General features: G+C 57.0%; 1 protein-coding gene across 4 annotated transcripts in view; it reads left to right on the top strand.

Annotated features, from left to right (window-relative positions):
* DTX1 (deltex E3 ubiquitin ligase 1) overlaps window positions 1–16381 on the top strand; it is a 109370-nt gene extending 92989 nt beyond the window's left edge. For all 4 annotated transcript variants that reach the window (XM_074972564.1, XM_074972566.1, XM_074972565.1 and 1 more), the window contains exons 4-10: window positions 8871–8932; window positions 9264–9425; window positions 11336–11397; window positions 12622–12780; window positions 13235–13396; window positions 13905–13994; window positions 14261–16381. In XM_074972564.1, coding sequence (XP_074828665.1) covers window positions 8871–8932; window positions 9264–9425; window positions 11336–11397; window positions 12622–12780; window positions 13235–13396; window positions 13905–13994; window positions 14261–14485 — 922 coding nt within the window. In that variant the 3' untranslated portion in view covers window positions 14486–16381. The remainder of the gene's footprint in view (window positions 1–8870; window positions 8933–9263; window positions 9426–11335; window positions 11398–12621; window positions 12781–13234; window positions 13397–13904; window positions 13995–14260) is intronic.
* Window positions 16382–27856: the final 11475 nt, after the last annotated feature.

Below are 27856 nucleotides of genomic sequence, written 5' to 3' on the forward strand. Positions count from 1 at the left end.
CTCTTCTCTGGACCTTTTCCAATTTGTGCACATCTTTCCTGAAATGTGGCACCCAGAACTGGACACAACACTCCAGTTGTGGCCTAACCAGCACAGAGTAGAGCGGAAGAATTACTTCTCGTGTCTTGCGTAAAACACTCCTGCTAATACATCCCCAGAAGGATGTTTGCTTTTTTTGCAACAGCATTACACTATTGACACATATTTAGCTTGTGGTCCACTCTGACCCCCAGATCCCTTTCTGCAGTATTCCTTCCTAGGCAGTCATTTCCCATTTTGAATGTGTGGAACTGATTGTTCCTTCCTAAGTGGAGTACTTTGCATTTGTCCTTATTGAATTTCATCCTATTTACTTCAGACCGTTTCTTGAGTTTGTCCAGATCATTTTGAATTTTAATTCTATCGTCCAAAGTACTTGCAACCCCTCCCAGCTTGGTATCATCCACAAACTTTATCATTGTACGCTCTATGCCATTATCTAAATCATTGATGAAGATATTGAACAGAACCAGACCCAGAACTGACCCCTGCGGGACCCCAATCATTATGTCCTTCCAGCATGACTGTGAACCACTGATAACTACTCCCTGGGAACAGTTTTTTAACCAGTTTTGCACCCAACTTATATTAGCTCCATCTAGGTTGCATTCCCTAGTTTGAGAATATCATATGAGACAGTATCAAAAGCTTTACTAAAGTCAAGATATACCATGTCTACCGCTTCCCCACAATCCACAAGGCTTGTTACCCTGTCAAAGAAAGCTATCAGATTGCTTTGACACAATTTGTTCTTGACAAATCCATGCTGACTGTGACTGTATCACTTTATTATCTTCTAGGTGTTTGCAAATTGGTTGCTTAATTATTTGCTCCGTTATCTTTTCGGGTACAGAAGTTAAGCTGGTCTGTAATTCCCCGGGTTGTCCTTATTTCCCTTTTTACAGATTGGCACTATAATTGCCCTTTTCCAGTCTTCTGGAAATTTTTATAGGACTCTGTTTTGATTTTTGGATCATTGACGATCTCCTGGTTAAGCCAGGGTGCTCTCTTGCCAGACTTCCTATCTTTCCTATGCAGTGGGATAGTTTGCTCTTGTGCCCTTAATAATGTCTCTTTGAAAAACTGACCACTGTCTTCAATTGTTTTTCCCCTTAAATTTGCTTCCCATGGGGTCTTACCTACCAACTCTCTGAGTTTGCTAACATCTGCCTTCTTGAAATCCAGTGTCCTTACTTTGCTGTTCTCCCTCCCACCATTCCTTAGAATCATGAACTCCACCATTTTATGATCACTTTCACCCAAGCTGCCTTCCACTTTCAAATTCTCAACCAGTTCTTCCCTGTTTGTCAAAATCAAATCTAGAACAGCCTCTCCTCTAGTAGCTTTCTCCACCTTCTGAAATAAAAAATTGTCTCCAATACATTCCAAGAACTTGTTGGATAATCTGTGCCCTGCTGGGTTGTTTTCCCAAGAGATGTCTGGGGAGTCGAAGGCCCCCATCACCACCAAGTCCTGGGCTTTGGATGATTTTGTTAGTTGTTTAAAAAAAGCCTCCTCCACCTCTTCTTCCTGGCTAGGAGGTCTGTAGGAGACCCCGACCGTGACCTCATCCTTGGTTTTTACCCCTTTTATCCTGACCCAGAGACTTTCAAGAAGCCTGTCTCCTATTTCCATCTCCACCCCAGTCCAAGTATATACGTTTTCAATATATAAGGTAACACCTTTTCCCTTTTTCCCCTGCCTGTCCTTCCTGAGCAAGCTGTACCCTTCTCTACCAATATTCCAGTCAAGCGTGTTATCCCACCAAGTCTCTGTGATGCCAACTATGTCACAGGTGTTTTTATTTACTACCATTTCAAGTTCTTCCTGCTTATTCCCCATACTTCTTGCATTAGTATCCAGACATCTAAGATACTGATTTGATTCCCCCCCAGTTCTGTCTTGTCTCTCCTTTATCCCTGCTATAAGAGCCCATGCTCCCCCGAAATTCAGAACCTTCTCCCAGGTCTCTTGACTTACCTGTGGGCTTTGGTCACCTGCCCCATTTGAACTAGTTTAAAGCCCTTCTCACTAGGTTAGACAGTCTGTATCCAAATACGCTCTTCCCCTTCCTTGATAGGTGGACCCCATCTCTGCTTATCAGTCCTTCTTCCTGGAACAGCATCCCGTGGTCAAGGAAGCTGAAGCCCACCTGGCAACACCATCCTCGCAGCCAGGCATTCACCTCCAGGATGCATCTGTCTCTGCCTGGGCCCCCTACCCTTGACCAGAAGGATGGAAGAGAACAGCACCTGCACCCCCAACTCCCTCACCCTCCCTCCCAGAGCCCTGGAGTCACTTCTGATCTGCTGAGGGTCATACCTCACAGCATCATTAGTGCCCTCATGGATGAGTAGCATGGGGTAGTAGTCAGAGGGCCGGATGATCCTCGACAATCCCTCCATAACATCTTGGATACCGGCCCCTGGGGCTAGTGATGGGGAGTGGAAGGGCTGCTATGTGCCTTGGAGTGGGGTTCTCAACTTTTTCCTTTCTGAGGCCCCCAACACGCTATAAAAACTCCACAGCTCACCCGTGCCACAACCACTGGTTTTCTGCATATAAAAGCCAGGCCGGCGTTATTGCCTCGGGCCCCACACCACGGGGCTCCCACGAAGCTAAGCTGCTCAGGCTTCAGCTTCAGCCCCAGGTGCTGGGGCTCAGTGCCCTGGGGTTCAGCCTCATGCGGGGGGCTTTGGCTTTCTGACCTGGGCCCCAGCGAGTCTCACACTGGCCCTGCTTGGCAGCCCCCTGAAACCGGCTTGTGGCCCCCCTGGGGGCTCCGAACTCCTGGGTGAGAACTGCTGCCTTGGAGGGTGCACATTTCTCTCTGTGGCTGGGTGAACCCGTGCTGGGCACGTGCATCAGTGGCAGATTGAGATCCAGACCTGGATTTTAACCCTGCCCTCCTCTCCGGTAGATCAGGGTTCTTTGCATCCTGGGGCTTTGCTCAAGCCCTCTCTCCACAATAGTCCTAGAGCTTGTCTACACTACAAAATTAGGTCGACTTAAGTTAGGCCGACCTGCAGCCTCGCCAGTAATCCAATGGGCTGTCGGTTTCCTCCTTCTGCCAGTGGTGCGCGTCCTCCCCAGGAGCACTCGCACAGACTGAAGCAGCACACCATGGGGAACTGACCGCTGCACGGGGCTCACAGCTGGAGCCCCCCCACCCCGGGGTGACAGCTCGAGCTGCGAGCCCATGGCTACGCAGTTTTGCAGCAGGGAGCCTGCCAGCAGTGCAAATGGCATTCGTGGGCATTTCACAGCTGCCTCCAGCTCAGAGCAGCAAGGGGCTCACAGCTGGAGCCCTAGGTTCCCTGCTGTGAATTGAGCCCCCCATGCTCACAGCTGAGGCAGGAGAGAGTCTGTGAAGAGCAGGAGCATTGTGCAAAGCTCTGGCTGGCTGGAGAGTGGCTGTTGCTCTCTGGCCAGCCCCAGGGGCAGTAACTACCGTGCTGGGCTCCTTTAGGCTTCCCATCAGCCCTGAGTGGGAAGATGGGGGGTGGTGCTGCCCACCTGCACTGGAGATGGGGGAAAGCCATGCCCAGCTCTCTGTGAAATCACCATCCATGCTACACAGGTGCCCCACGGCACTGGCTGGCGAGGCCTCCCTGTGCGGGCTGTGTCACATTCCCATCCCACCCACAGTGAGCAGCGGTGGTGCCATCACTTGTGGGGCATGTTGCCCAATCTCCAGAGGTGTGAGGACTCCCCAAACGGCTGGGCAGGGGAGCCGCTCATCACTGGAAACCCCTAAAATGTGTAAGGAGGGTCTGAATGAGCTCTCCCGTGACATCTAGTGGTGAGCTGTGGAAGAGGACTTCAGGAGCTGATCTCGTTTGCAGGGGCACACCCACCCTGCCTAGGGGCTCAGCGTGATGGGGCTGCTTGCCCAAATGATCACTTTTGGCTGGCGTTGGATCCCCCAGTCTCCCTGTTATTGGAGCAAGAGTAATAAAGGATTGTTATCCTTGTTGTGTGAACCAAAGGCAGCAGAACTGTACTTGGTATAGCCCAGGGGTCGGCAGCCTTTCAGAAGTGGTGTGCCGAGTCTTCATTTATTCACTCTAATTGAAGGTTTCGCGTGCCAGTCATACATTTTAATGTTTTTAGAAGGTCTCTTTCTATAAGTCTATAATATATAACTAAACTAGTGTTATATGTAAAGTAAATAAGGTTTTCAAAATATTTAAGAAGCTTCATTTAAAATTAAAATAAAATGCAGAGCCCCCCGGACCGGTGGCCAGGGCCCGGGCTGTGTGAGTGCCACGGAAAATCATCTTGCGTGCTGCCTTTGGCACGCGGGCCATAGGTGGCCTACCCCTGGTCTAGCCTGATGGAGGGACTCACCCTCAACTAAACGGCACTCGCTAGGCAGGGGACATGGGTTGGTGGGACCTGAAGACATCCTGGTGGATTCGTGAGTGGTTGGCAGGATAGCCAGCAGAGAGGTGCAGTGTTTGACTGGTAGGGCAGCTGGTGGAAAGGCACAGTGATCAGCTGGTGAAGAAGAGCAGAGTGTGGATCAGCCGGCAGGGCCGCTGGATCGGAGGTGGGGCAAGCAGGTGGCTGGCAAAGAGGAGCTGTAAGCAAGTGCCTGGGCAGTGGAGCGAGTAACGTGCTTTCTCACCCCCCCCTCCACCTCAGGGTCTGAACTGACCAAGGGCAACAACTGTGAATGGGGTGCAGAGAAGGGACTGGCATGTTAAAAGAAAAGGAGGACTTGTGGCACCTTAGAGACTAACCAATTTATTTGAGCATAAGCTTTCGTGAGCTACAGCTCACTTCATCGGATGCATACTGTGGAAAGTGTAGAAGATATTATATACACACAAAGCATGAAAAAATACCTCCTCCCACCCCACTCTCCTGCTGGTAATAGCTTATCTGAAGTGATCGCTCTCCTTACAATGTGTATGATAATCAAGTTGGGCCATTTCCAGCACAAATCCAGGTTTTCTCACCCCCCCCCCCCCACACACACACAATGGCGGGGTGTGAGAAAACTTGGATTTGTGCTGGAAATGGCCCAACTTGATTATCATACACATTGTAAGGAGAGCGATCACTTTAGATAAGCTATTACCAGCAGGAGAGTGGGGTGGGAGGAGGTATTTTTTCATGCTTTGTGTGTATAAAAACATATTCTATACTTTCCACAGTATGCATCCGATGAAGTGAGCTGTAGCTCACGAAAGCTTATGCTCAAATAAATTGGTTAGTCTCTAAGGTGCCACAAGTACTCCTTTTCTTTTTGCGGACACAGACTAACCCGGCTGTTACTCTGAAACCTGGCATGTTAAAGGGACTTTTGGTTGCTGGAGTTAAGAACCTGACAGAAAAGGACACTGCCTAACTTACTTGGGGGTGGGTCTTTTGCTCATGGTTTATGTTTATGAACCACATTTGCAGTGTTTCCCCAAATTAATGCCAGGTTACTTCCCTCCTTTTATTAAAAGTTTCTTTTCTGCACTCAGACTCTGTGCTTGCAAGAGGGGAAGTATTGCCTCTTACAGGCGCCCAGGGGGTGGTGTGTAATTGTCCCAGGTCACTGGGTGGGGGCTCGAGTTGGTTTTGTGTTGCATTGTTGAAGAGAAACCCCTAGATATTGAACCCGGCCCTTGCTGCTGCCAGTTCCAACGGGCAGCAGGGTTACACATGCAGGCTTGGAGACTTCCTGCTGAAGTGCGTAATAATCAGCTGCACTGATCCTGTCTGTAGAGCATAGGCATCACCCTCCCTGCACTGAACTCCCCAGGTCCAACCTTCTGCTGGCATCAGTCCAACGTAGTCAATAGAGCTGGGCCAGCCAGGAACTTGGCCCCAAAACACCTGGCCCAGTGTAACCTGGGCTGGATCCCTGGGCTCTTAGCTTGTTCCAAACCCTGGAAGGGACATCCCCAGGACATCAGAACTGCCTTCTTCCCACCCCGGACTCTGCAGCTCAGAGCCCCATGCCCCTCGCTCCTGCCTCTCTCCCCCTTACCAGGAGGCTGGAGACTGACAAAGGGGAGACCGTGGAGAGATGAGGGAGAGTTCCAAACTCCGGTCTGGGACCGGGACAGCAGGGTCTCAGGTGGGTCTGGAGGGACGTTGGTGGAGCTGCAGGTCAGCTAGGGGAGCAATGGCAGGGCTGGAAGTGCAGAAGGTGTTGCAGGGCAGGGTAGAGGCACTGGAGGGGGAGGAGGGATTGGGCCGTAGCACAGGACTGGGAAGCACTGGCAGAGTTACGTGGGAGAGGCCTCGCATCCGCTGCCTGGCTCTCAGGGCCAGTAAGATTCCAGCACTAAATCCACCCTCCCAATCCCCAACCACAGCCATCCCCACTAAATAGCCAGGGCCTGAATTCGCCCCCGCAGCCTGGCACCCACTGGTACTGTACACAGCTCATGGTGCTCTGAAGGGGAAACCCATGTGAGAGATGCCAGGGCCATGCAGGGCAAGGGCAGGCAAGGAGAGTGGCACACAAGAGGTTTGGGAAGGCAGGGACCATCCCTGCTGCTGCTGCTGAGCACTGCAGCTTTGGAACAGAGCCAGGGATGCCCTGGCAGCGTGCCGTTGTGTGCTCTCGGCTCTCGGCTCACTGGCCTGAGCAGCCAGCACGGAGTTAGTCAGTCGGAGGAGCAAGAAGCAGATGGAAGCCCATCAGGAGTGTTCCTAGCCATGTGTGCACACGCGCACACACACACACACACACACACACACACACACAGAATGGACACAAAGGGTCTCACACAGAGACACGTCCCCTCACTGAACTGCTACACCCATAAATTCAGTGCCTGGCATGGGCACAGTCGGGTGTGATCCCAGACGGGGGCACACTGGTGGTGGTGAAAGCTCCCTCATCTGGGTCACTTCAAACTGAGTAGGACAGAGCACTGGAGAACACCCCGGAGGGCTCACACCTGCCCTGCTCCCTCCCCCAAGAGACGAAATCCATGGGACTGCACTTTGCCATCTCTAATTCCTGTGACCAGTCATGTCAGTGTCTGCATCAGAATGCTGCTTCTGCCGAAGTGAGAGGCCTGCTACCCCGACATCACCTCTCCCCAACATCCACCGGAGGCGCAGGGCTTGTGTCGGTGCAGCTAGGGAGACACAGTGTCTGTGTAGACACTGCCTTGCTGTCATTCTTGGCAGTTTCATGCGCCCTAGCCCCAGGCTCACAGCTGAAGCTGCTGGTAGGCTCCCTGCTTGGCTCACAGCTTTCCCAGATGCCAGCCGTGCTGGAGCCCTCACTGGGGCTGGTCTTCCCAGCCCCGGGGGTGTGGGATGGAAAGCTCAGAGAGCCACTGGGGTAGGGGCTCTGCATCCTTCCCTCTCTCCCTGGGGAATTGCAATACAATGAGACCACATGGCAGTGAGGGGGTCCTGGTCCCCTTTCCTGCCCCCCCCCCCACCGAGCTGGCAGCCCTGCCCCGTGGTGGAGGCGGCTCCTAGCCTCTCTGCAAGGCTCCCAAGAAGCAATCTAGCAGCTTTACTCCACAGGGAGCAGGATCAGCCTTGCGGACATTTTGGCCCAGCCTCAAGATCCTGAGCTCTAATTAATACGACTGAGCACAGGGCTTAATTGAACACATGTCTGGGAAAGCTCTCTCACCCCACCGGGGGCTGGGCTCTTCATTACCAGCCGCGCCTGGCCGCACTGACTGGGCCTGGGCACCATGCCCGCCTGCTGCTGGGCGCTAGCCAGAGGGGCACAGCTACCACAACCCAGCCCCGCATGGGCTTCCCCTTCCCCCAGGGCTCCTGGCCCACAGCCCCAACGTTTGGCCCAGGGGAAGGAGCAGCAGAGGGAGGGAGACAGGCCAACACACATGGCCTGTCTCTCAAGTGTTCAGCCTGAAAAGCAGAGCAGATTGCTGTGGGTGGAAGGAGATCAGTGGGTATTTGGGGAGTGGGGATGGGAGGGAGCCTGGCTCCTAGGGCAGAATGGACATGCTCTGGCTGTCATATAATGGATTGGTCCCTTCTCACCTGCAGGACTCAGAATGCCTCACCCAAGGAGAGAGGGGAAGATTTATTATCCTCAGTGCGCAGAGCCCAGGGGCTCCCTAGCAAGAGCTGTACACAACAGGTTAGGGGCTCAGGTCTCCTGACCACCAGCCCCATGCTGGGGACCCTAGAACAAGGATGCCCCTCTAGGAACTCTGCCCCTCAAGATTTCCCTGGGGAGCTGCTTGCTTTCCCCCTCTATTCGTACTGCAGTCTCTCTCAGGCTCACTCCCACTAGATCCCTAGCCTCAGGTACAGGCAAACCCACCAGCCAGTGCAGCTTCCCCCAAAGCCCCTCCTCACCTGGCTTGTCTCCATCAGCCAGAGGGGCATACCGATGTTCTCTGCTGGCCTGGGATGCCCAGCACCCACTGCAGGAGCTAGTGGGACCCTCACTGAGTTCAGGGGGAATCATTTGTATCCTGTGCTATGAGATGGAATCCCCTGCAGCCTGAGTCTGCTGCCAGACATGATGTAACAAGGGCATCAATGGGCACACAGGATCTGAGTCAGGGATCCTCTTTCTGAGGGTCTGACAGAGAGAGGGGCTCTCTGCTCGCCTGGCCATGGGGCATGCTCCATTAGCTAATACTCTGAATGCAGGAGTGGTCACCTTTAGATCCTGGGCTGGATTTCTGCACTCTCTTGGAAGGGATTCTGGCATCACCCCTGGAAAGGTACGATGCTCTGGGGAACAACATCACTAATTTCACCTCCGCTCCCCTCTCCCTCTCTTGGAGCAGTGGTTACCGAAGGTGTAGCTTAGCTTTCTGGGCACTACCGTCCAACAACTAAACGTACTTTCTGCTTCACTTCTCTTGTCTCTGCTTCAGGGTTCCTGCCCTCCCGGTTAAGAATCTGAATGGAACTGGACCAGTCCATCCTGCCCTGGCAGGTAAGAGCAGCTGGAATTCCCCCAGCTCTGTGCAGCTGTCCACTCCTGGGTATAACACTGCCCAGTGAGATGGTTCTTACTTATCATGGTGAGTGTGGATGGATGGCTGGATGGGTATGCTGGCTGGCTGGCTGGATGGATGGCTGGTACAACCTATCCATCTCACTTCAAAGCGAAGGGACAATTTCAGCATTTGAGGTCAGTCTCACAGACTGCAGGAGGTCCTGTCCCATGCTGGGATTGTGGCCGCTCAGTGGGGAGGTAATCGCCCAGCCCGCTAAGTGTCTGCACTTGGCCTTACTGTTACCCTTATCATCACTCTGTGACACAGGTATGACAGGCATTCTGATGTGTGCTGCTGGGCTGCCTGTGTGCCTGACCCGGGCCCCGAAGCCCATCCTGCACCCTCCGCCCGTGAACAAGGGCGACATCAAGCCGGTGCCCGGGATCAATGGCATCTGCAGGAAAACCAAGAAGAAGCACCTCAAAAAGAGTAAGAGACAGCACCCTCTCTCCATCCCACAGAGCCACAAGCCCTGGCCTCCATCCTGGCAATCCCAGTGCTGGGATCTAGCTGGGAGCATAATGACATGGAGAGGCCTGACAGCCACGCCAAGGCACAGTATAGCCTGGAGCAGATCACCTCCACCCCTGAGCCTCACTCCTGACCCCACGCCCCGCTGATATCCCAGTCCTGGGCTTCTCTGCCAAACTGGGCTCTTTAAACTAGCAGAGAAAGGCGGAACTAGAACCTATGGCTGGAAGCTCAAGCCAAACAAATTCAGATTAGACACAAATATGTGACAGTGAGGGTGAGTGACCACTGGAACCAACTACCAAGGGAAGTGGTGGATTCTCCAGCTTGTGAGATCTACAGCTCAAGACTGGGGCAGGTGCTTCAGCCAATCAAAGGCTATTGGGCTGAATCCAGGGGTAATGGCTTGTGATCTGCAGGGGGTCAGACGAGATGATCTCATGATCCTGTCTGGTCTTGAGCTCTATGAACCTAAGACTGTTCTTACCTGCAAGCTGCTGCAATGGGGCTGTGGATTCGGTTAGCCCAGCAGAGCTCAGGGCGCCCGTGCTAGGTGCACAGATATAATGTCCTGGCCCAGAGAGCTTCCAATCTAAATAGACAAGACAGACAGGCGGTGGGAGGAGGGAGGGATTCTTTTTAGGACCCTACCAAATTCACAGTCCATTTTGATCAATTTCACAAGCAGAGCAAGAAGCTCCATGGCTGCTGGAGCCTGGTCGGAGCCCCCGGTGCCCCCAGCCCTCCCCCGCCCCCCCCTCCAATAGCTAGATTTCACAGGGGAGGTCTGATTTCACAGTCCTTGCAGTTGAGGCCCAGACTCAGTGCTTCTGTAATTCACTGCCAGGGCAGTTGCCTAGGCTCCACCAGATCTAGTCTCCCTAATGCGTGGGAGTCGTGAGAGATTCGCCCGTCGGTTTACATCAGCGCAGAGTGCACCAGCTGCCTCCTGACAGGGCAGGGCGGGGCGGAGCAGCGAGCGGTCGAGCCCATCGTCCCATCGCCTCCCTGAGACACACGGCCTCGGTGGCTGCTCCCCATCGTCTCACCGAGAGACTGCTCCGGCCCAGCTGCTGCTTATAGAGGGCAGGCCACCAATCCCATGGGACCGGGCGCCCAGTCACACGCCCCAAGGGCCAGACGCTGAGGGTATTGCTCAGACGCGTGCAGGCTGCTCTCCCGCTCCCCACACACAATCCCAAACTCATGGGGCACAGTGACAGGCCAGCCCCTCGCCAGTGGTGAGCAAGCTTGGGGTGAGGAGGCCGGGTCCCGCAGGGAGACACGCAGCAACGTAGTTTGCCCTGCTTTAGCCCCTTGGATGCCGTGTCTGAGGTGAAGCGGGAGGGAGCCACGTGGTTCAGGGGACGCGGTGTGACCCACTCCTCACCCAGCTCTCGCTGTTCCGAAAACCACGGCAGCCTCCGTCCCTGGGAACCCAGCCCAGAGAGCCAGAGAGTGGAGCTCTGCACCAGCCTGACTGGAGAATTTCATCCTGATTCTGCCTCTGAGCTGGGCCCCTCAGCCCTGAGCGGGGGGACTCCTGTCCTAGGGGGCAGCGGGATTCCCTCTTCATGCTCCTTCCTCCTGTGGCTTCCAGGAATGGAAGCCACAGACCCCCCACCCAGCTGATGAAAGGCTCTCTCTGAACTCCCAGGGGTGGGTTTAACCTCCTCCAGCCCTGACCCAGATATCCCACCCGCTCCAGCCAAGCCAGTTTCTGGGTCCGTCCGGTCCTCCTCCCTCCCGACCCTGATGTGGCTCTTAGCTGTGGAGCAAGGGGCCGCGTGCCCCAGCTGAGTGGGTGGCCCTGGGGCACTGTGGGCCATGAGGGTGCAATCTGACCCTCTGCTTCTCTGCTGGGGCAGGCAAGAACCCCGAGGATGTGGTGCGCCGGTACATCCAGAAGGTGAAGAGCCCGCCGGACGAGGTGAGCACCTACGCATGGTTCTCACAGTAGCCCTGCCCTGGGGGCGGATGGGATCGGACAGTACCCAGGGCTGGGGCTCTGCATGGATGACTAGCCCCGTGTGAGTGGCAGCCCCGCAGTGGCCTGTGAATACACCGTGAACTCTTGGGGACACAGTGACATACAACACACCTGGTATAAAACTCCAGCAGCAGGGACCCCAGCAGCTCCTCCACCCACAGACACACACCTCACCTCTGCCACCCCCTTAACTCTTCCCCCCCCAGGACACCAGCCAGGCAGCACCCCTTTCCCAAAATACCCCCTGGAGAACCCCCCGACTCCCCCAGGCCCTCCCGTCTCCACAGTCCCCCAGTTTCCAGCTCCTTTGGCCCCGGGTTTCAACCACTTGTGTTTCTGCACCAGTTCTGCAGTGGCACTGAAGCCACTGAAAGGGACGGGACAAAGGGGTTAACTGCCCCATGCAGCTGGCCCCGGCCCTGGTGCCGTCCACGCCCGCTAAGGCTGAGACAGGCCAGTCCTCCCTGAGAGCTGCCGGCCAGGGAGCAGGGCGGAGAGAGGCCAGTGGGAGGAGTGAAGGGCAGAGGCTGGGGGTGGAGGGAGAGAGGCCGACGGGAGCGAGCGGGGGAGCGGAGGGGCCAAGAGGACAGCGGGGGTAGGGGGGTTGGGCCAGAGGGGCGAAGGGGGCAGTGGGGGGGGGGGGGCAGAGGGGGTGAGGAGACAGTGGTGTGCAGGGGTAGGGCCGAGGAGGCAGTGGGGGCAGAGGGGTCGGGGCAGAGGGGTGAAGGGGGGCAGGGTAGTGGGGGCAGGGACAGGGCAAAGGAGCTGAGGGGGCAGGGGTGGGGCCAAGGGGCAGTGGGGACAGGGGGGTTGGGGCAGTGGGGGCAGGGACAGGGCAAAGGGTCCGAGGGGCCAGTGGGGGCGGGGTGGAGCCGAGGAGGCAGTTTGGGGAAGGGGGGTCGGGGCAGTGGGGGCAGAAGAATGGAGGAGCGGGGCAGGATGGTGGGGCAGGCAGACGTCGGGGCAGCCAGGCTGGCTGGCAGAGCAGGTGCCGTGGGAAGGATGTGTACCCAAAGGCTACAAAGGTGCCAGAGACCCAACCCTGCCGCCTGGCCCCTTGGGCAGGGGGGTGATGGTGGAACCAGCTGCTGGGCTCTGGGGGCCGCGGGGCGGGGGGTTGGTGCGGGGGCAGCTCAGCTCTGTTAACACCCCGCTCCCCGGCAGGACTGCACCATCTGCATGGAGAGGCTGGTGGCCTCGTCCGGCTACGAGGGCCTCCTCAGCCACAGGGGCGCCAAGCCGGAGCTGGTGGGCAAGCTGGGCAAGTGTGGGCACATGTACCACCTCCTCTGCCTGGTGGCCATGTACAACAACGGCAACAAGGTGAGAGCTGGGGCAGGGTGGGGACCTGCTGTCTCAGCCAGGGAGAGGTCCCTCCAGCAGAACCCCCTGGCAGGCAGCTGAGAGCCCCCTGTGCCCTCCCCTCCCTGATCACTTGACCCATCCCACGGCCCCGCAGGGGCCTCACAGCCAGCTCTGGGCCGTCAGCAGAGGCTCAGTCAGTTCCAGCCTTGGTGCCCCTCCAGGGCCTTCGGCACGCTTACCCCGGAGCTGGGTTTGGCTGACACCCAGCCAGCACCATGGAGCCGAACAGCCCTGCCTGCGGGAAGGGTAGTGCCCTGCGAAGGGAGACTCCCCCATTAGCTGTCAAAACACAGCTGCAGAAGGGCCCTGGAAGCTGCTCCCCCCGCCGGCAGCCTGTTTGCAGCCTGTGCCCTGGAGCAGGATGCTCTGCCTGGCTGGCTGACCCTCCTCACCCTGTGCCTCTGCCCCCAAGGATGGCAGCCTGCAGTGCCCCACCTGCAAGGCCATCTATGGGGAGAAGACCGGGACCCAGCCCCCAGGGAAGATGGAGTTCCACATCATCCCACACTCGCTGCCAGGCTACACGGACTCCAGAACCATCCGCATCGTCTACGACATCCCCACGGGCATCCAGGTGAGCGGCCCGGGACAGAGGAATCTCCGGGGGAAGCCAGTGCCTCCGTGGCCAGAAGAGTTGGAGTGCGCTCCCTCCCGCTCAGGAGATCCCCCACGTGGCTGAGCATGCCACATCCTCCTACCACTCCACCTGGCCCTGGGGGCACCTGATGGAGAGACTGGGGCCTCCTCTGCAGAGGCAGCCCAGGGTGTGACACCCCATGGATTTGGTGGTGGGTCTATGCCAGGCCCCATCTCCTATTCCTGGGTGGTGTGGTCGCTGGCCTTCCAGTAGCTGTGCCACGCCTTGCCAGGCAGGATCTCGCTCAGACCCCTGCTGCCTGCAGGTTGTGCCCCATTGTCGGCCGACATGTCTCACTCTCAGCCCCGTCCAGCCAGGGCCCCCTGAGCAATGCGGGGGGCATGGGCAGGCGTGCTGCCCTCTTTGGTCGAGCGGGGGGGTGACGCATTTCAGGCACAGCTGCTGGCTACAGGATTTCCCCAGCACCTGCTTTGTTCTCTGCCAGGGCCCAGAGCACCCGAACCCCGGGAAGAAGTTCACGGCCCGAGGCTTCCCCCGGCACTGCTACCTACCGGACAATGAGAAAGGCAGGAAGGTGAGTGACCTGCTCCCTGCACCCCCTGGAGCCTCTCCTGCGCTAGAGAGATGTCCGGAGGAGGGCCGAGCCCTCGATAGCAATCAGGGAGCAGTGCCATAGACGCTCCCTATGGTGCTCTGGGGACGGAGGGGCAGGCAGGCCTCTCCCCCTCAGTACATGCTGGCAGACTGGGGAGAGGATCTCAGCCCCAGAACAGGGCGCTGTAGGCCAGCTGGGGCATGCCATGGCCAGGCAGGGTGTTTGACCTCCCTCTTGCCCCATAGGTTCTGAAGCTCCTGATTGTGGCATGGGACCGCCGGCTCATCTTCACCATCGGCACATCCAGCACGACGGGAGAATGCGACACTGTGGTGTGGAACGAGATCCATCACAAGACAGAGTTTGGTTCCAACCTCACTGGCCACGGCTACCCCGACCCCAACTACCTGGACAATGTCCTGGCTGAGCTGATGGCCCAGGGGGTCTCGGAAGCCAACCTGAAGGACTGAGGAGGAAGCTCCCGCTCTCTGCTAACGTGCTTCTCGGCAGCCAAACCCCGCCTGCGTCTGTGTGCGCTCGTGTGTGTCTCCGTGAGTCCGTCCTCCACCACCCCCATGCCCGGGAACCACCCACCTTCCCGGAGCTCTCACTCTGCTTCCGCTGCCTTGACCTTCAGTAACCTTCAGACTGCAATGCTGGACTTGGCTGGGCGGCCAGGGCACGTCACCCACCAGGTGGAGGGGCTCTCCCGGGAACCGATACTGTGCGCGGCCCTCAGACCTGCCAGCCGGCGAGCAGCAGGCCAGCAGGAGCTGCGTGAGTGACCAAGCAATGCAAAGCTGGGCTGATTCTTTTTTATACTCTTGGGAGCTGTGCTATTTTCCCTGTTAGAGACCCCAGCCCACGCCTGACTGTACACACCCACGTCCCCTCCATATAGCTCGCTCTCGCTGGAAATCCTGTACAGTATCTACTACAATACACGCACGTAGCCAAAGGGGCAACTTCTGGCCAACTCTCCCAAAGCCCCCCCGCCACCACGTGTCCTGTCTGGTCTGGGCCAGCATCGTCCGGGTGAGCCACCTCCCCCCACAGCCACGGGGCACATTTGCTGTTGCTCCTCATTGCCGCCACTTGGAAAGGGAGGGGAAAGGGCCCAGGCTGGGGAAAGGGAACAGGAAGTGCACAGGAGAGAACTGCTCCCACAGCTGGGCAGGGATGGAAAATGAGGTGGCTCTTACTCCACTGACTTGGCAGGGGTTTTGCCCCTCCTGCGCTCCCAGCCCTGCATGCACTATCCCTGCCCCAGAGCGAGGGCTCCAAGCCTGGCAGGGGCGCAGGGATCAACCAGCGGGGTGACAGTAACGCTTAGCACTCTGCACTGCAGAGACACCAGCTAGCTAAGACCTGAGCCGGCGCCCCTTTTTGGCAGCCTCGCAGAAGTGGTTTATTTCCCCTTAAAGAAGAGGGGTGGAGCAGTCAACACCCAATCAGCAGCAAACAGACCTCTTGCCCGTGAGCCGCCGTTGCCCTGATTGGTCCCTTCAGGCGGCACCAGCCAGGATTCAAAGGGCCACTTACGATTTTAAAAGCCACATGTGCAAACAGTGCACGGCTGATACCCGTGTGCCAATGGAGATTGGCACACCTGCCTACCTGCATGCACGTGCCCTTTGCATGCGTGGCTTTAAAACCCCGGGCCTAGTTCTGGCTCGGGGGTTTGTTCCCCGTGTATCTAGCACCCCTTTAGCTGGAAAATAAACCTGCTCTTCCGGTTGGTGTCCCTCCGCTTGGCAAGTGCCTGCTCGTGCTGGAAAGGGTGTCCCGGTCACGGCCCCTTTCCCTGTGCACCTGCAGCCTCTCCGCCCGAAGCCATCGGGTGGGCTTGCCCAAGGGCACTAGCTCCTTGCTGGCGGGAGCTGCTTTGGGGCGTATGATCCACACGAACAGTGAGAGCAGGGCTAGCTGCTCAGGAGCCTTGTGGGGCCCCCGCTTTGCCCCGGGCTTTGGGCCCCCCGGGAGCTGGTTGAGCTCTGCGTAATGTGGGACTTAGCAGCAGCGGGAGATCACACCTTGCTGGGCTGCGCCCCTGTAGGGCATGGGAACGGTGTTGCCTAGACAGGCCCCTTAAACTCCCTGTTCCCTGCAGAGTGGCAAACAGATGCGGGTGGAAGAGGCAGGGGTCCCCCCAGGCTCCCCACACGTGCCATGGAAGCGGCATGGCGCACACAGCGAGGCTGTCCCAATGGGCTGGAGTGCCCCCCTCAGCACACAAGGCAGCCCAAGGATCTCAGCCCAAGGGGCGATGGCATTGCAGCGGAGGGCTGGGGGGGTGTCCTGTTCCTTTGGCAGGTGGGGACTGGCTGGCTGGGTGTGAGACATGAGAGAGAGGAGGCGAGAGGCTGAGGGGAGGAGGGAGTAGCCTTGGTGGAAGGAGGCAGAAAGCTGGGGAGGAGGAGGAAGGCTGAGGGGGGAGGAAGGCTGGAGGCAGGGGGGGAGGAAGGCTCGTGGCTGGGGAGGAGGAAGGCTGGAGGCAGGGGGAAGGAAGGCTGGTGGGGGGGGAGGAAGGCTTGAGGCGGGGGAGGAAGGCTGGAGGCAGGGGGAAGGAAGGCTGGTGGGGGGGGAGGAAGGCTTGAGGCGGGGGAGGAAGGCTGGAGGCAGGGGGGGAGGAAGGCTGGTGGCGGGGGAGGAGGAAGGCTGGTGTGGGGGAGGAAGGCTGGAGGGGTGGGGGAGGAAGGCTGTGGGGTGTAAGGGAGCAGCGAGGAGAGGGAGAAGGCTCTGAGTCTGGCAAGCTGGTGCCCCTGGCCAAGGACTGGGTGCAGGCAGAGCCCCTCTGCTTCCTTGCTGTTGAGGAGCCGTTGGCCAGTGTGGCTGGTCCTGCCTCTTGCTGTCTGTCCTCCCACTGCCAGGCCCAGAGATCTGCAGAGAGGAGAGGGGCTCCAGACCCCAGTGTCTAGACAGGGCCCAGAGGGCACTGGAGGCTCCGGTGTTCTCTGCTGTCATGCTTTGGCACACCCGCATATGCTGAGCACACGCTTCTGTGGGGGCTGGCACCTCCCCAGGGCAGGGGACAACATACCATCCTCTCCCGCAGGCCCAGCTCAGGGCACGCCGGGGTGAGCCGCTAGGGTCCCTACGGACATGCAGACCCTGCCCCCAATGCCCACATGCAGGCAGGAACCCCAGCACCCCCCCTTGCAGACACATGCCCCCCAATGCCCACACGTGGGCAGGAACCCCAGCACACCCCCTTGCAGACACATTCCCCCCCAGTGCCCACACTTGGGCAGGAACCCCAGCACACCCCCTTGCAGACACCCCCCGCCCAGTGCCCACACTTGGGCAGGAACCCCAGCACCACCCCCTTGTGGATCCACATGTCCCCACTGCCCACACACACAGGCAGGCGCCCCAGCACCCACCCCGCATAAACCCTCTCCCCAAGACCCCACATGACTTGGGCTCCTGTACAAATAACTAACAGCCATGGGACACGCCCAGCTCCCATCTCTCAGCACCCAGCCTCCCAGTCTCTGGTGCTCTTGCAGCAGGAGTCCCTGCTCTCGCCCGCCCTCTCAGCAGCCGTTGTGTCCGTCACCCTGGGGTACGACACCCAGGCCAACCATCCCTTGCCACAGCCACAGGCCGCCCTGGTGCTGCTTGTCATCCGCGCAGGGTTCGAATTGCCCTGATGGCTCGTCCTGCCCCCTCAGTGGAAAGCCCGAGGCAGCCAGCAGGTACCTGGCCGTGCCAGCCGCAGGGATGGGCCCCGCCGGCCCCCTGCAGCAATCAGCTCGTGCCCTCTGCTGAGCAGAGCGGGAGCTGTGCCTGGCAGTGGCACGTTCACCTTTCAGATGTACCAGGGCTCAACCGTGAAGCATCCGTCACCCAGCGGGACATTGGCGGGGTGTTTGAGCCGGCACCCTCCTCTGCTCAGGCAGGGCCCCGGTGGCAGGGCACTGAATAGCTCCTGCCCCATCGTGTCCCCTTTACCCAGAGCCCCTGACTCCTGCAGCACAAAATCACACAGCGAGCCCACACTCAGGAGTCAGCCAGGCCAGAGAGCAGCTCTCACCCCACCATGAGAAATCTGGGCAGGGGTCTGTCCAGGGACCTGAGAGCAGCAAAATAGACACACACTGCATGCACGCAGCCTGCACGCTCGCACCCCGCCCTTCTGCCACACATCCTGCTCCCCCACACACCATGCACAAACTGCACATTGGACACCCACTGTAGACACATGCACTGCACGCACACCCGCTCCCTCTCACGCACACACAGCACATGCAAACGTCCCTCTGACACAAACACATCCTCAGTGTACACACCTTGCACACACACACACACCCACGTGCATGCACACACATACGCCTAGCTCCCAGGCCATTAGGAAATTCCCTTCCCCCACCACCAAGGAGCGCATTTTCCATGTCCCTGCCCCAATGTGCCTGACCCCACAGAGCCTGCCCCATTGTCAGGCCTGGTGTCTGGGATATGGCCAACCTGTAACAGCATCAGCCCTGCAGCAGCGGCAGCTCCTCTGAGGCTGGTATGGTACATGGGGCACTTCTCTGGTGCCCACAGGCCTGTCACCAGCCCTGGCATAAGGAGAGGACTGGGTGACTCACCCAGGGAGCAGGCCAGCAGCCAGGGCGGGACCAAGGGGGCCAGAGGGGTGAGCCCCCTTCCTGTGATTAAGTGAGGGGGAGGGGGTGTAACGGGTTAGACCTCGCTTCTGGGATGCCACTTGATGTACTGGGGTTTCACTGAGCCCCTCCTGTTCCACCAGCCTGGATTCCCTCTCCCTGTTTTGCTGAATTAGTCTCTGGCATCTTGCAGCACACACACACACAAGTAGGGCCACACCCAGCTGCAGTCAAAGACTGAAGTCAGCTCTGTGAGAGGACACCCCCAGCACTCACATGCACATACCCTTTGGGGAATAAACCCAAAATAATACTGACTTGCGCTGTATAGAAAGATCTGCACAGCGCAAGCTCTTAAAAATTCACCTTCTTCCTCAATGTGAAGAGAGATATGCATGACTTCTTGCCCCCCAACCCATTAGAAATTGCACAAACTGGGTTTAATAATAAACGAAACAAATATATTAACTATAAAAGGCAGATTTTAAGTGGTTAAAGAGATAGCAAACAGAACAAAGCAGATTACTAAGCAAATAAAACAAAACACTCAAACTAAGCTTGATTTACTAAAGAAATTGGCTACAAATAGTAATTTCTCACCCTAAATATTGTCACAGGTAGATTACAGAGATTCTTGCAAGCCACTGTAGTGGCCTGCTGCTTGAAACTTCAGGTATTATTACTCACAGGCTAGACAACCTTTGAGCCTGGGCTCAATTCTTCTCCCCTCGGTTCAGTTCTTCTTTTCAGGTGTTAACCAGTGTCTCTTTGGGTGGGGAGGCAGAGGAGAACCACGATGATGTCACTCCCCTGCCTTATATAGCTCTCCTGTATGGGGGGAACCCTTTGTCTCCCAGCAGAAGAACACTGGCATTCCAAGGGGTGGGTGACTCAGACCCGTGTCTCTGCAGGGCTTTGGCAGCCATTACTCGCAGGCTGTCTGGAGCGTCCACAGGAAGACTAAACTCTTTCACAGTCCATTGTCTTTGCTAATGGGCCATCAGCCCTGTCTGGCTTTTCCATTGTTGTACCTGAAGGGCTAGTTGTGAGTGATACCCAAAGTAGCACATTTGAAATACCGATCATAGAATCATAGAATATCAGGGTTGGAAGGGACCTCAGGAGGTCATCTAGTCCAACGCCCTGCTCAAAGCAGGACCAACCCCAGCTAAATCATCCCAGCCAGGGCTTTGTCAAGTCATACCTTAAAAATCTCTAAGGAAGGAGATTCCACCACCGCCCTAGGTAACGCATTCCAGTGTTTCACCACCCTCCTAGTGAAAAAGTTTTTCCTAATATCCAATCTAAACCTCCCCCATTGCAACTTGAGACCATTACTCCTCATTCAGTCATCTGACACCGCTGAGAATAGTCTAGATCCATCCTCTTTGGAACCCCCCTTTAAGTAGTTGAAAGCAGCTATCAAATCCCCCCTCATTCTTCTCTTCTGCAGACTAAACAATCCCAGTTCCCTCAGCCTCTCCTCATAAATCATATGCTCCATCCCCCTAATCATTTCTTGTAGTGTGGGGCCCAAAACTGGACACAGTTCTCCAGATGAGGCCTCACCAATGTCGAATAGAGGGGAACGATCATGTCCCTCGATCTGCTGGCAATGCCCCTACTTATACAGCCCAAAATGCCATTGGCCTTCTTGGCAACAAGGGCACACTGTTGACTCATATCCAGCTTCTCGTCCACTGTAACCCCTAGGTCCTTTTCTGCAGAACTGCTGCTGAGCCATTCAGTCCCTAGTCTGTAGCGGGGCATGGGATTCTTCCGTCCTAAGTGCAGGACTCTGCACTTGTCCTTGTTGAACCTCATCAGATTTCTTTTGGAGTGCAACGTCACAGGGGATTTGACAGGGAGTGAGTAGAGAAGGGGAGGGGAGGGGAGGGGTGGATAAGGGCAGGAGCCAGGTACGAGGACAGGGAGAGGCTGAGAGTGTGTATGTTAGAGCAGGGGTGTCAGGCCAGCATGGCGCATGGGGGGGCGGTGTGTGCGTGTGTGTGTGTGTCTATGTGCGTGCACATGTACGTGTGTCTGTGTGTGTGTGTGTGTCTATGTGTGCATCTATCTTTGTGTGCCTGTCTGTGTGTGTGCACGCACACAGACTGGTTTGTTTCTTCTCTCTGATGCCAGCTGGAGGTGCAAGGGGAAGCCTTTTTCTTCATCCTCACTCCCTCTGCCCAGGGTTGCCAGGTGCCTGGTTGGTGGTGCAGCTGTCTGGCTCCTAGGCGCAGGGGCAGCCACAGGGGTTCCACACGCTGCCCCTGCCCCGAGTGCCAGCTCTGCAGCTCCCATTGGCTGGGAACAGTGGCCAATGGGCACTGCGGGGTCAGCACCGCCCTCTGTTCCTTCTGCCTAGGAGTCGGACATGCCGGCTGCTTTCTTCCGAGAGCTGCCTGAGATAAGCGCCACCCAGAGCCCGCACCCCACACCCCGTGCCCCCGCTTGGAGCCCCCTCCCATACCCAAACTCCCTTCTGGAGCCCGCACCCACTCCCACACCCTGCACCCCTCATCCCCAGCCCCATCCCAAAGCCCGCACCCCCAGCCGGAGCTCTCACCCCCTCCCACACCTCAATCCCCTGTCCCAGCCCCGTGAAAATGAGCGAGTGAGTGAGGATTGGGGAGAGCAAGCGACGGGGGGGGGGATGGAATGAGTGGGGGGCCTGGCCTCAGAGAAGGAGCAGGACAGGGGCGGGGCAAGGGTATTCAGTTTTCTGCAGCGTTGGCAACCCTACCTCTGCCGTGGGCTATAGAGACCCCTTGACTTTTACCGCTCCCGCAGCACTAAGTCCCTTGTCCTGTGAAGTAGAACAGACTGACATGGGGGCTGTCAGACCCCCCCATTCTCCCACCCAGCACATTCAGCCAGACCCGGTGTCACAAACATACTGTTCCACTGCATTGCCCCAGGACCATGAAGAGGGGCTTTTGAATGACCCGTTCATTAATGGGGCTGGCGTGCCCTCGGTGGGGTGGGAGTGGGAGGAAAGGGAGCTGGCCTGGATCGCAGATCTAGAGCCCCCTGTGTTGCTGCCCCTCAGCTGTGCAATACGGATTCTCTCCCCACGCAGGGCAGCGTCCCCTGCCCCCTGCCCCCCAGCCACAATCCCAGAATGCCGCTCCCTTCCCCTGGGACCGGTGATGCTTCCCCCAGCTCTGCAGCAAGAGCACGAAGACCGCTCTGTTGAAGGACTCGCTCAATGCATCTGCTTTGCCATGGGGCAACAGAGCCACCCCTGAGACATGGCCAGACTGGGTGGCGGTGCCTCTGAAGCCAGGGGAGCCCAAATTCTGCCAGCTGCAGGAATCTGATGAGCTGTCAGGGCTGTATCTGGTTTGCTTAAAATGGAGCACATTGTAGCTGGCTGTCTTGAATACAGAGACGTGGCCTGCAGAGACTACAACTCCCAGCATGCATGGTTCCATCTTGAGCCAAGCTGGAGCTCAAGGTGGAGCATGGCATCCTAGGATCTGTAGTCTCCCGAAGCCATGCTTTGGGATCCGTGTCCTGGCTCTCTGTAAAGGCCTTGCTGGGAATCTTTAAGGGCTTTGTCATTTTCTTTGTCTGAATCGCCTCTGTCATGCTCAGCATGTGTTGATGTCTTTACAACTTATTAAATAAATGTGGAATCCATACACGGCCGCGTGCAGCCTCTTCGTTGCCGTCTGGGCTGGCATGTGTGGGCGGGAGGGGTAGATTTCAGTTCTGCGCCCTGCTCTCACGCTAGTTCAAGGGTGAATGGAGGGGGTGGGGATGGGGTGAGAGGAGTGCTTCATTCCCTAGTCTGGGTCACATTTGTTTCTGGTTTACACCAGTGTAAATCTGGAATGACTCCATTAGAGCCAAGGGGCTCAATTGGATGTCAGTGAGTGGCAAATGCAGGCTTCCTGTAGGTCTAGTGGATAGAGCGCTGGCCTGCACAAATGCATGCTAATCCCAGCTCTACAGCTAACCTGCTTAGAGACCTTGGGCAAATCACTGGCTCGGTGCCTCAGTTTCCCCTCTCCCCCTTAGAGTAGGGACACGCTCTTAGGCCTGGTGAACACACAGCTTTCAGACCAGTATAAACTCTTTTGGGTATAAGTATGATTTTCATACCAAACTGGCTGCAGCTGGATGCTGTTATTTTGGGTGAGACGAGCGGCTTGCCAGCAGATAGGCCTTTAAGTGGAGGGGCGAAGTGTGAGCTCCTTCATGTCAGTATCACGACGCCCCTACCACAGCTTGAAACCAGTTTCGCTGAAGCAGCACAACAATCGTAGCCCATGGTGTGGACGCACGGCCCTGCGGTAGGAGGTGTGAGGTCTCCAGGTCAGTTACCGGCTCCTGGATGGGAGCCCCCCGCTCACGAGGCGTCACGCCCTGCATCACTCGCCCTGCCTACCATTGGGGCTTGCACTGGTGCACCGTGCCCGCTGGCTGGCCAGCCGGCTTTTGTTTTAAAGCACCTGGGGCAGAGATTTCTGGCTCAGCCCTGACTAAAGGGGAAGGGGGGTGGTGCAGAGCCGGCTGTCTCCAGGCTGCACTGAGCTCTGGCTCTGGCCCAGCACTAACCCAGCTGGTGGTCATTAAAGCATGTAATGAGCATCTGATCTGCAGCTCCCAGGGAAGCACAGAACCCGCAGCGGGAACAGGTGTCTGGCGCAGTGTTCCCAGAATGAACAGTAAGACTTCCAGGGCAGCCCAGAGGAGGGCCCAGGCTGACACCATCCCCCGCAGCTCATCCTGCTAGCTGGGCTGAGAGCAGCTGGGGGCTTCCCTGCAGCCAGGGATTCCACACCTGTCCCTGCAGCTCTTCCTGCTAGCAGAGGCTGGACCTGCAGCAGCTGGGAGCTCCCCACATGCAAACCATTCTCAGGCACCATTGCTGGCCGGGGGAGAAAACCAGTGTTCCATGGTCTAGTTTCTGGATGCCAGCCCCTCTGGCATCCTGAAGCCCCTGCTCTAGTACTGGGCTGTGCAATGCAGAGTGACGCTCCGAGGAATCAATCTTTCATGCTTTGCTTTGTGCAGGCCTGGCGTGGGGGCTGCAGCAAAGGACTCATCACCCAGCAAGGTTGGCCAAGCTCACATCCCCTGCGGGCCGAGGAGCTAGGGCTTCCTGCTCACACCTGACACTGAGCCGGGCTGCAGAGAGTCTCTGTGGGAGAGCTGGACTGGACTGGTTTCCCAGCCTCAGAACACACACTCAGCTACTGCAGCACGCATGCAGCACTGCGCCCCGGGGTGCACACTGAGGGATATGCACATGCATGTGCAGACAGGGAATTGTACAGGAACACCTCACCCTCCCAACGCACACCGAGCAGCCCTGGACCGAGTGGACATGCCCACAGACCACAGCGTCCCCTGCAGGGGTGTTGCAAATAGGATCCAGGCAGTGCCCATGTCCTTCCCCTGGTTGCCCCGGCAATGCCCCAGTGCCCGTCAGGGAGCAGAGCCCAATGCCCCGTGCAGCAGCACAGCGAACACCCGCCTGCAGGCTTGGCAGGCTCTCGCCCATCCATGCTGTGCTGCTCGGTCTCTGCGGTACAGCGAGAGGTCTCTGGCAGCGAACGCAGGCAGGTGCTGTCTGGTCAGGAACCCCTGCTAGGATTGGCTGCAGCAAGTGTGGGGTGGGGCCAGAAAAGGGGCTCCCAACCAGACCATAACACCTCTCTGGGGGACAGGCAATTCCTCTTCAGGGTGATGGAGTGGGGCTGGTAACTCCTGGAGCGAGAAGGCCAGTTATTCTGGTACCTAAGTTCAGCCCAAAGTCACAGACAGTCACTCAGCTCCTTCCCCCCCCATCCCCCTGTCCCGGCTGGAGCACCTGCTGACACAAGGCTGGGCCATTCAGCCTGCAAATTAATTTGCCTTATCTCCAGGCATTTCTCCTGTGCTCCCCGCTAGAGGCTGCGAGCTCTGTGGGAAACAAACAAGGCAGAGCTGAGGACAGGAACACGCTCCCCAGAGTGAGAAACCCCATTTGTGGTGGGGAGAGGAAGGCAGAGGGCATACCCAGCAGCGTACATCAAAGGGGCCATTCAGGTAGCCCAGCTGATTTATGAGCTATTTACTTCTGGTGCATCCCAGGGCTCGGCCCCTCCCCTGGGAGCAGAGGCTTGCAGCTGGTGAGGGGAATGTGCTAAACACAGCAAATATGACAGCTCGTCTGCACAGTCTGGGCCCAGCCTGCCAGGGCTGCTGTGGGCTCTGGGCTCGCGCTAACCTCAAGGGAAGATTGCCCAGCCCCAGGATAGGTGGTGCTCATTGACCAATCATTTGGTTGCTCCTCATTGTTCTGTGGGTAGCCCAGGCCTTGTTTATTGCCCTGGAGTGAGCCCCTGGTTGGAGACCGAGGTGTTAGGTTCCTCGTGGGCTGTTCCCCCGCGGTCAGCATTAGTTCAGCATTTTCCCAGGATTAGTGCTTGTATCTTCACATCCCCCAGGAGGTGAGGGCTGCTGTTAGCCCCATTTTACAGCTGGGCAAACTGAGAGATTCCAGTCAAATGTAGCCACTACTTTTGGATGCCCACTTGGAGACACCTAGAACCTGATTATTCAGAGTTCTTAGTGTTCCACGGCTCTGTGGTCAAAGCCCAGCTCCCATTGCCTTCAGCTGCAGCTTCTGCGAATCAGAGCACAGGCTCCAAGTCAGACACCCAGACAAATGAGCACACACTTAGTGCTCACCTGTGGAAAGTCTGGGTTAAGTGACTTGCCCAGAATCACACAGGCACTCTGTGGCAGAGGCAGGGATAGAATCCAGCTCTCCAGGGCAGCAGTCAACTGCCTTGACCATGAGATCATCTTTTCTCTTCCTGCAAGCCTCTGCCTCCTTCGAACAACAGTGAGGCAGAGGCCCTACAGACATCAGTCGCCTTCCCTAGCAACTTTGATTCCTCCCATTGCAGGTCCATCCTGGGCACTCAGTGAGGCAGGGGTCCTAATGGGAAAAATAGTATGTTCTCATGTCATTAAAGACTGTATCACAATGCCCAGGCCTAAGGAGGCTGACATAAGGTTTCAATACAACCCTCATACTGGTGTTTCCTAAGGTTTTGAGTGTTAGACTTTGCAACCTTTATTACCTTCTTCGAACAGATTTTTGTGTGTGATTTCCTAGGTTTTTAAAAAAAAGCAAACTAAAAACCAAACTTCCATCATATTGACACCCACATGGGTCATCAGCAGGGTTGGAACCTTTAGATCCACCACACAGATCTCGGCCACTTGAGCTGAAGGAGTAACTGATACCTTTAGTAGGGTGTCATCCTCTAGGCAGCCCAGCACAAGAGGGGAATGAGGCACTTCCAGTGGCTTTCACAGATATTTCACAGACAGCAGAGGACTAGTGACACTCTTGGTTCCAGTCCATGCTATAGTGGGCACAGACTCTCCTGCCCAGTTCTCTCCAACCTGTCCCTGTCCCAGTTTGGGCTACTTGCCACCTCCACCCCCACCCCACCCCCAAAATTGAAGGCCCTGCTCATGGAAATGCTACAACATCTCAAAGAGGGGCTCCAGAATTTTTTTTAATCATCCTCTTCCCTAGCCTCCCTCTCAGAAACAGCTGGGTCATTTTAGATGAATGTTGGGGGTCACTATATCTAGGACCCTTCTTGGCAAATAACTGGACAGGCTTCAGTCCCCCCGCAAACCTGGGCAAATTAAATGCACCCTCCCCGGTTGCCCTTAACATGCAGCCCAGCCTCACTCGCCAGCGCTCTGAGAAAGGGGAAAGGGAACACTCATATAATTGGAAAACACAGCAACAGAGTGCCATGTATGCAACTCCAGTAAAATACCACCAGTGACACTGGAACGTTTTTAATAGCTGGGGTGCTGAAAGCCCCATGCATGGGGTGGCAGCAGAGCCCCGGGCATGGGGGGGCAGCAGCCGGGATCCTGGAACGGACCGGCAACCGAGACCCCGGGCGCAGGACTGGCAGCCAGGGGCCCAGGTGCTGCAGCCCCCCCCCCACACCCCTAATTCCTGTGCCTATGAATACGGCCCCCCATACCTATACTTTGGCAGTCATGAGTCTAACTGCATTCCCACCCGCTGGTGAGAACGACTCACAGGTCCCTTGCCCGGACCATCTCACCAAGCCCCTCTCACGTCTTGGATCAGCAAGGGGCATTAGTCCAGGTGCCTCTTTGTAGGGCTGGGTTGCTCTGATCCCATGGCAGCTGCGTGCCTGGAGGTGCCACCAACCACCCAACCTGGTTAGTGAGTCAGCCCTGTAGAGGTCCTGCATAGGCCGGAGCCCACCCTGCTCTGCCCCATGGCAAAATCCTCATTGCATCAACATGGAGTCCCCTGGGGAGGCACTTCCAGAAAGGGAAGCCAAACACACAGCCCTAGCTAACAAGCTTTTTCCCCTTCCCCAGCCTGTCTGGGAGCCCACTCCCCACTCAGCTCCAGTTCCTGTGTAGTTATGGTGACGTCCCACGTGTCACTAGAGGAATTGAGGGGAGGCAGCCCATGCAAATGAAGCTCCCTTTGCACCAGCTGGGGGTAGCGAGTGCCCTCCCTCTGGCCACAGGCTTACACCGACAATGCCTCACACTGCCAGCAGCCAAGGAGAATGTGGCTCAGCACCCAGCATGGTGCCCGTCAGGGACCCCAGTAGATCTCCTGGTCAAAACGTGCTCAAACCCCACCAGGCAAAAACAGCCCAGGAAGCACCTGAGTGTCTCCATCCCCAGGCTGAGCCGAGCCCACACCCAATACACAAATCCTCGTGGTGCTGGCTGGACCCATGGCTGCCCAGCACAAGACCCAGTTTTCGGTTACTTACAACTTGGCCAAACGTTCCCCGTGTGCGCTGACATTCTCCACGCGGGACATCTGCCTCGGGCTGAATATTTCTGGAAAAGCTCGACCAAAACCACGGAGCCATTCCGAGCCGAAAGCTGGGGAAGAATCCATTGTTTTGCCTATGTTAAAAGATCCTGTCAGCAGTTTCTTTGGGAAGCTCTAGCACCCCTTTGCTTTGGGGCAGAGACTTGACATTTGGCAGGGGCTGCCCTTGCTGTCAGGGATGCACCTTTTGCCAGCCCCAGGAATACCCACCCCAAACTGGCCAATTTATGAGCCTTCGAGCAGCTGCACTATGCACCTCTTCAGTAGAGGAATCTTACCAGCTAAACTCCCCTGAGGCTCCATCATTCCCGGTGCACTGCAGCCCAGGGTAAGCAGGACTTCCCTGGCAATTGCAGCTCTGGGCTGCT

The sequence above is a fragment of the Natator depressus genome, chromosome 15 (assembly GCF_965152275.1).
Source record: "Natator depressus isolate rNatDep1 chromosome 15, rNatDep2.hap1, whole genome shotgun sequence".
Classification (NCBI taxonomy): Eukaryota; Metazoa; Chordata; order Testudines; family Cheloniidae; genus Natator; species Natator depressus.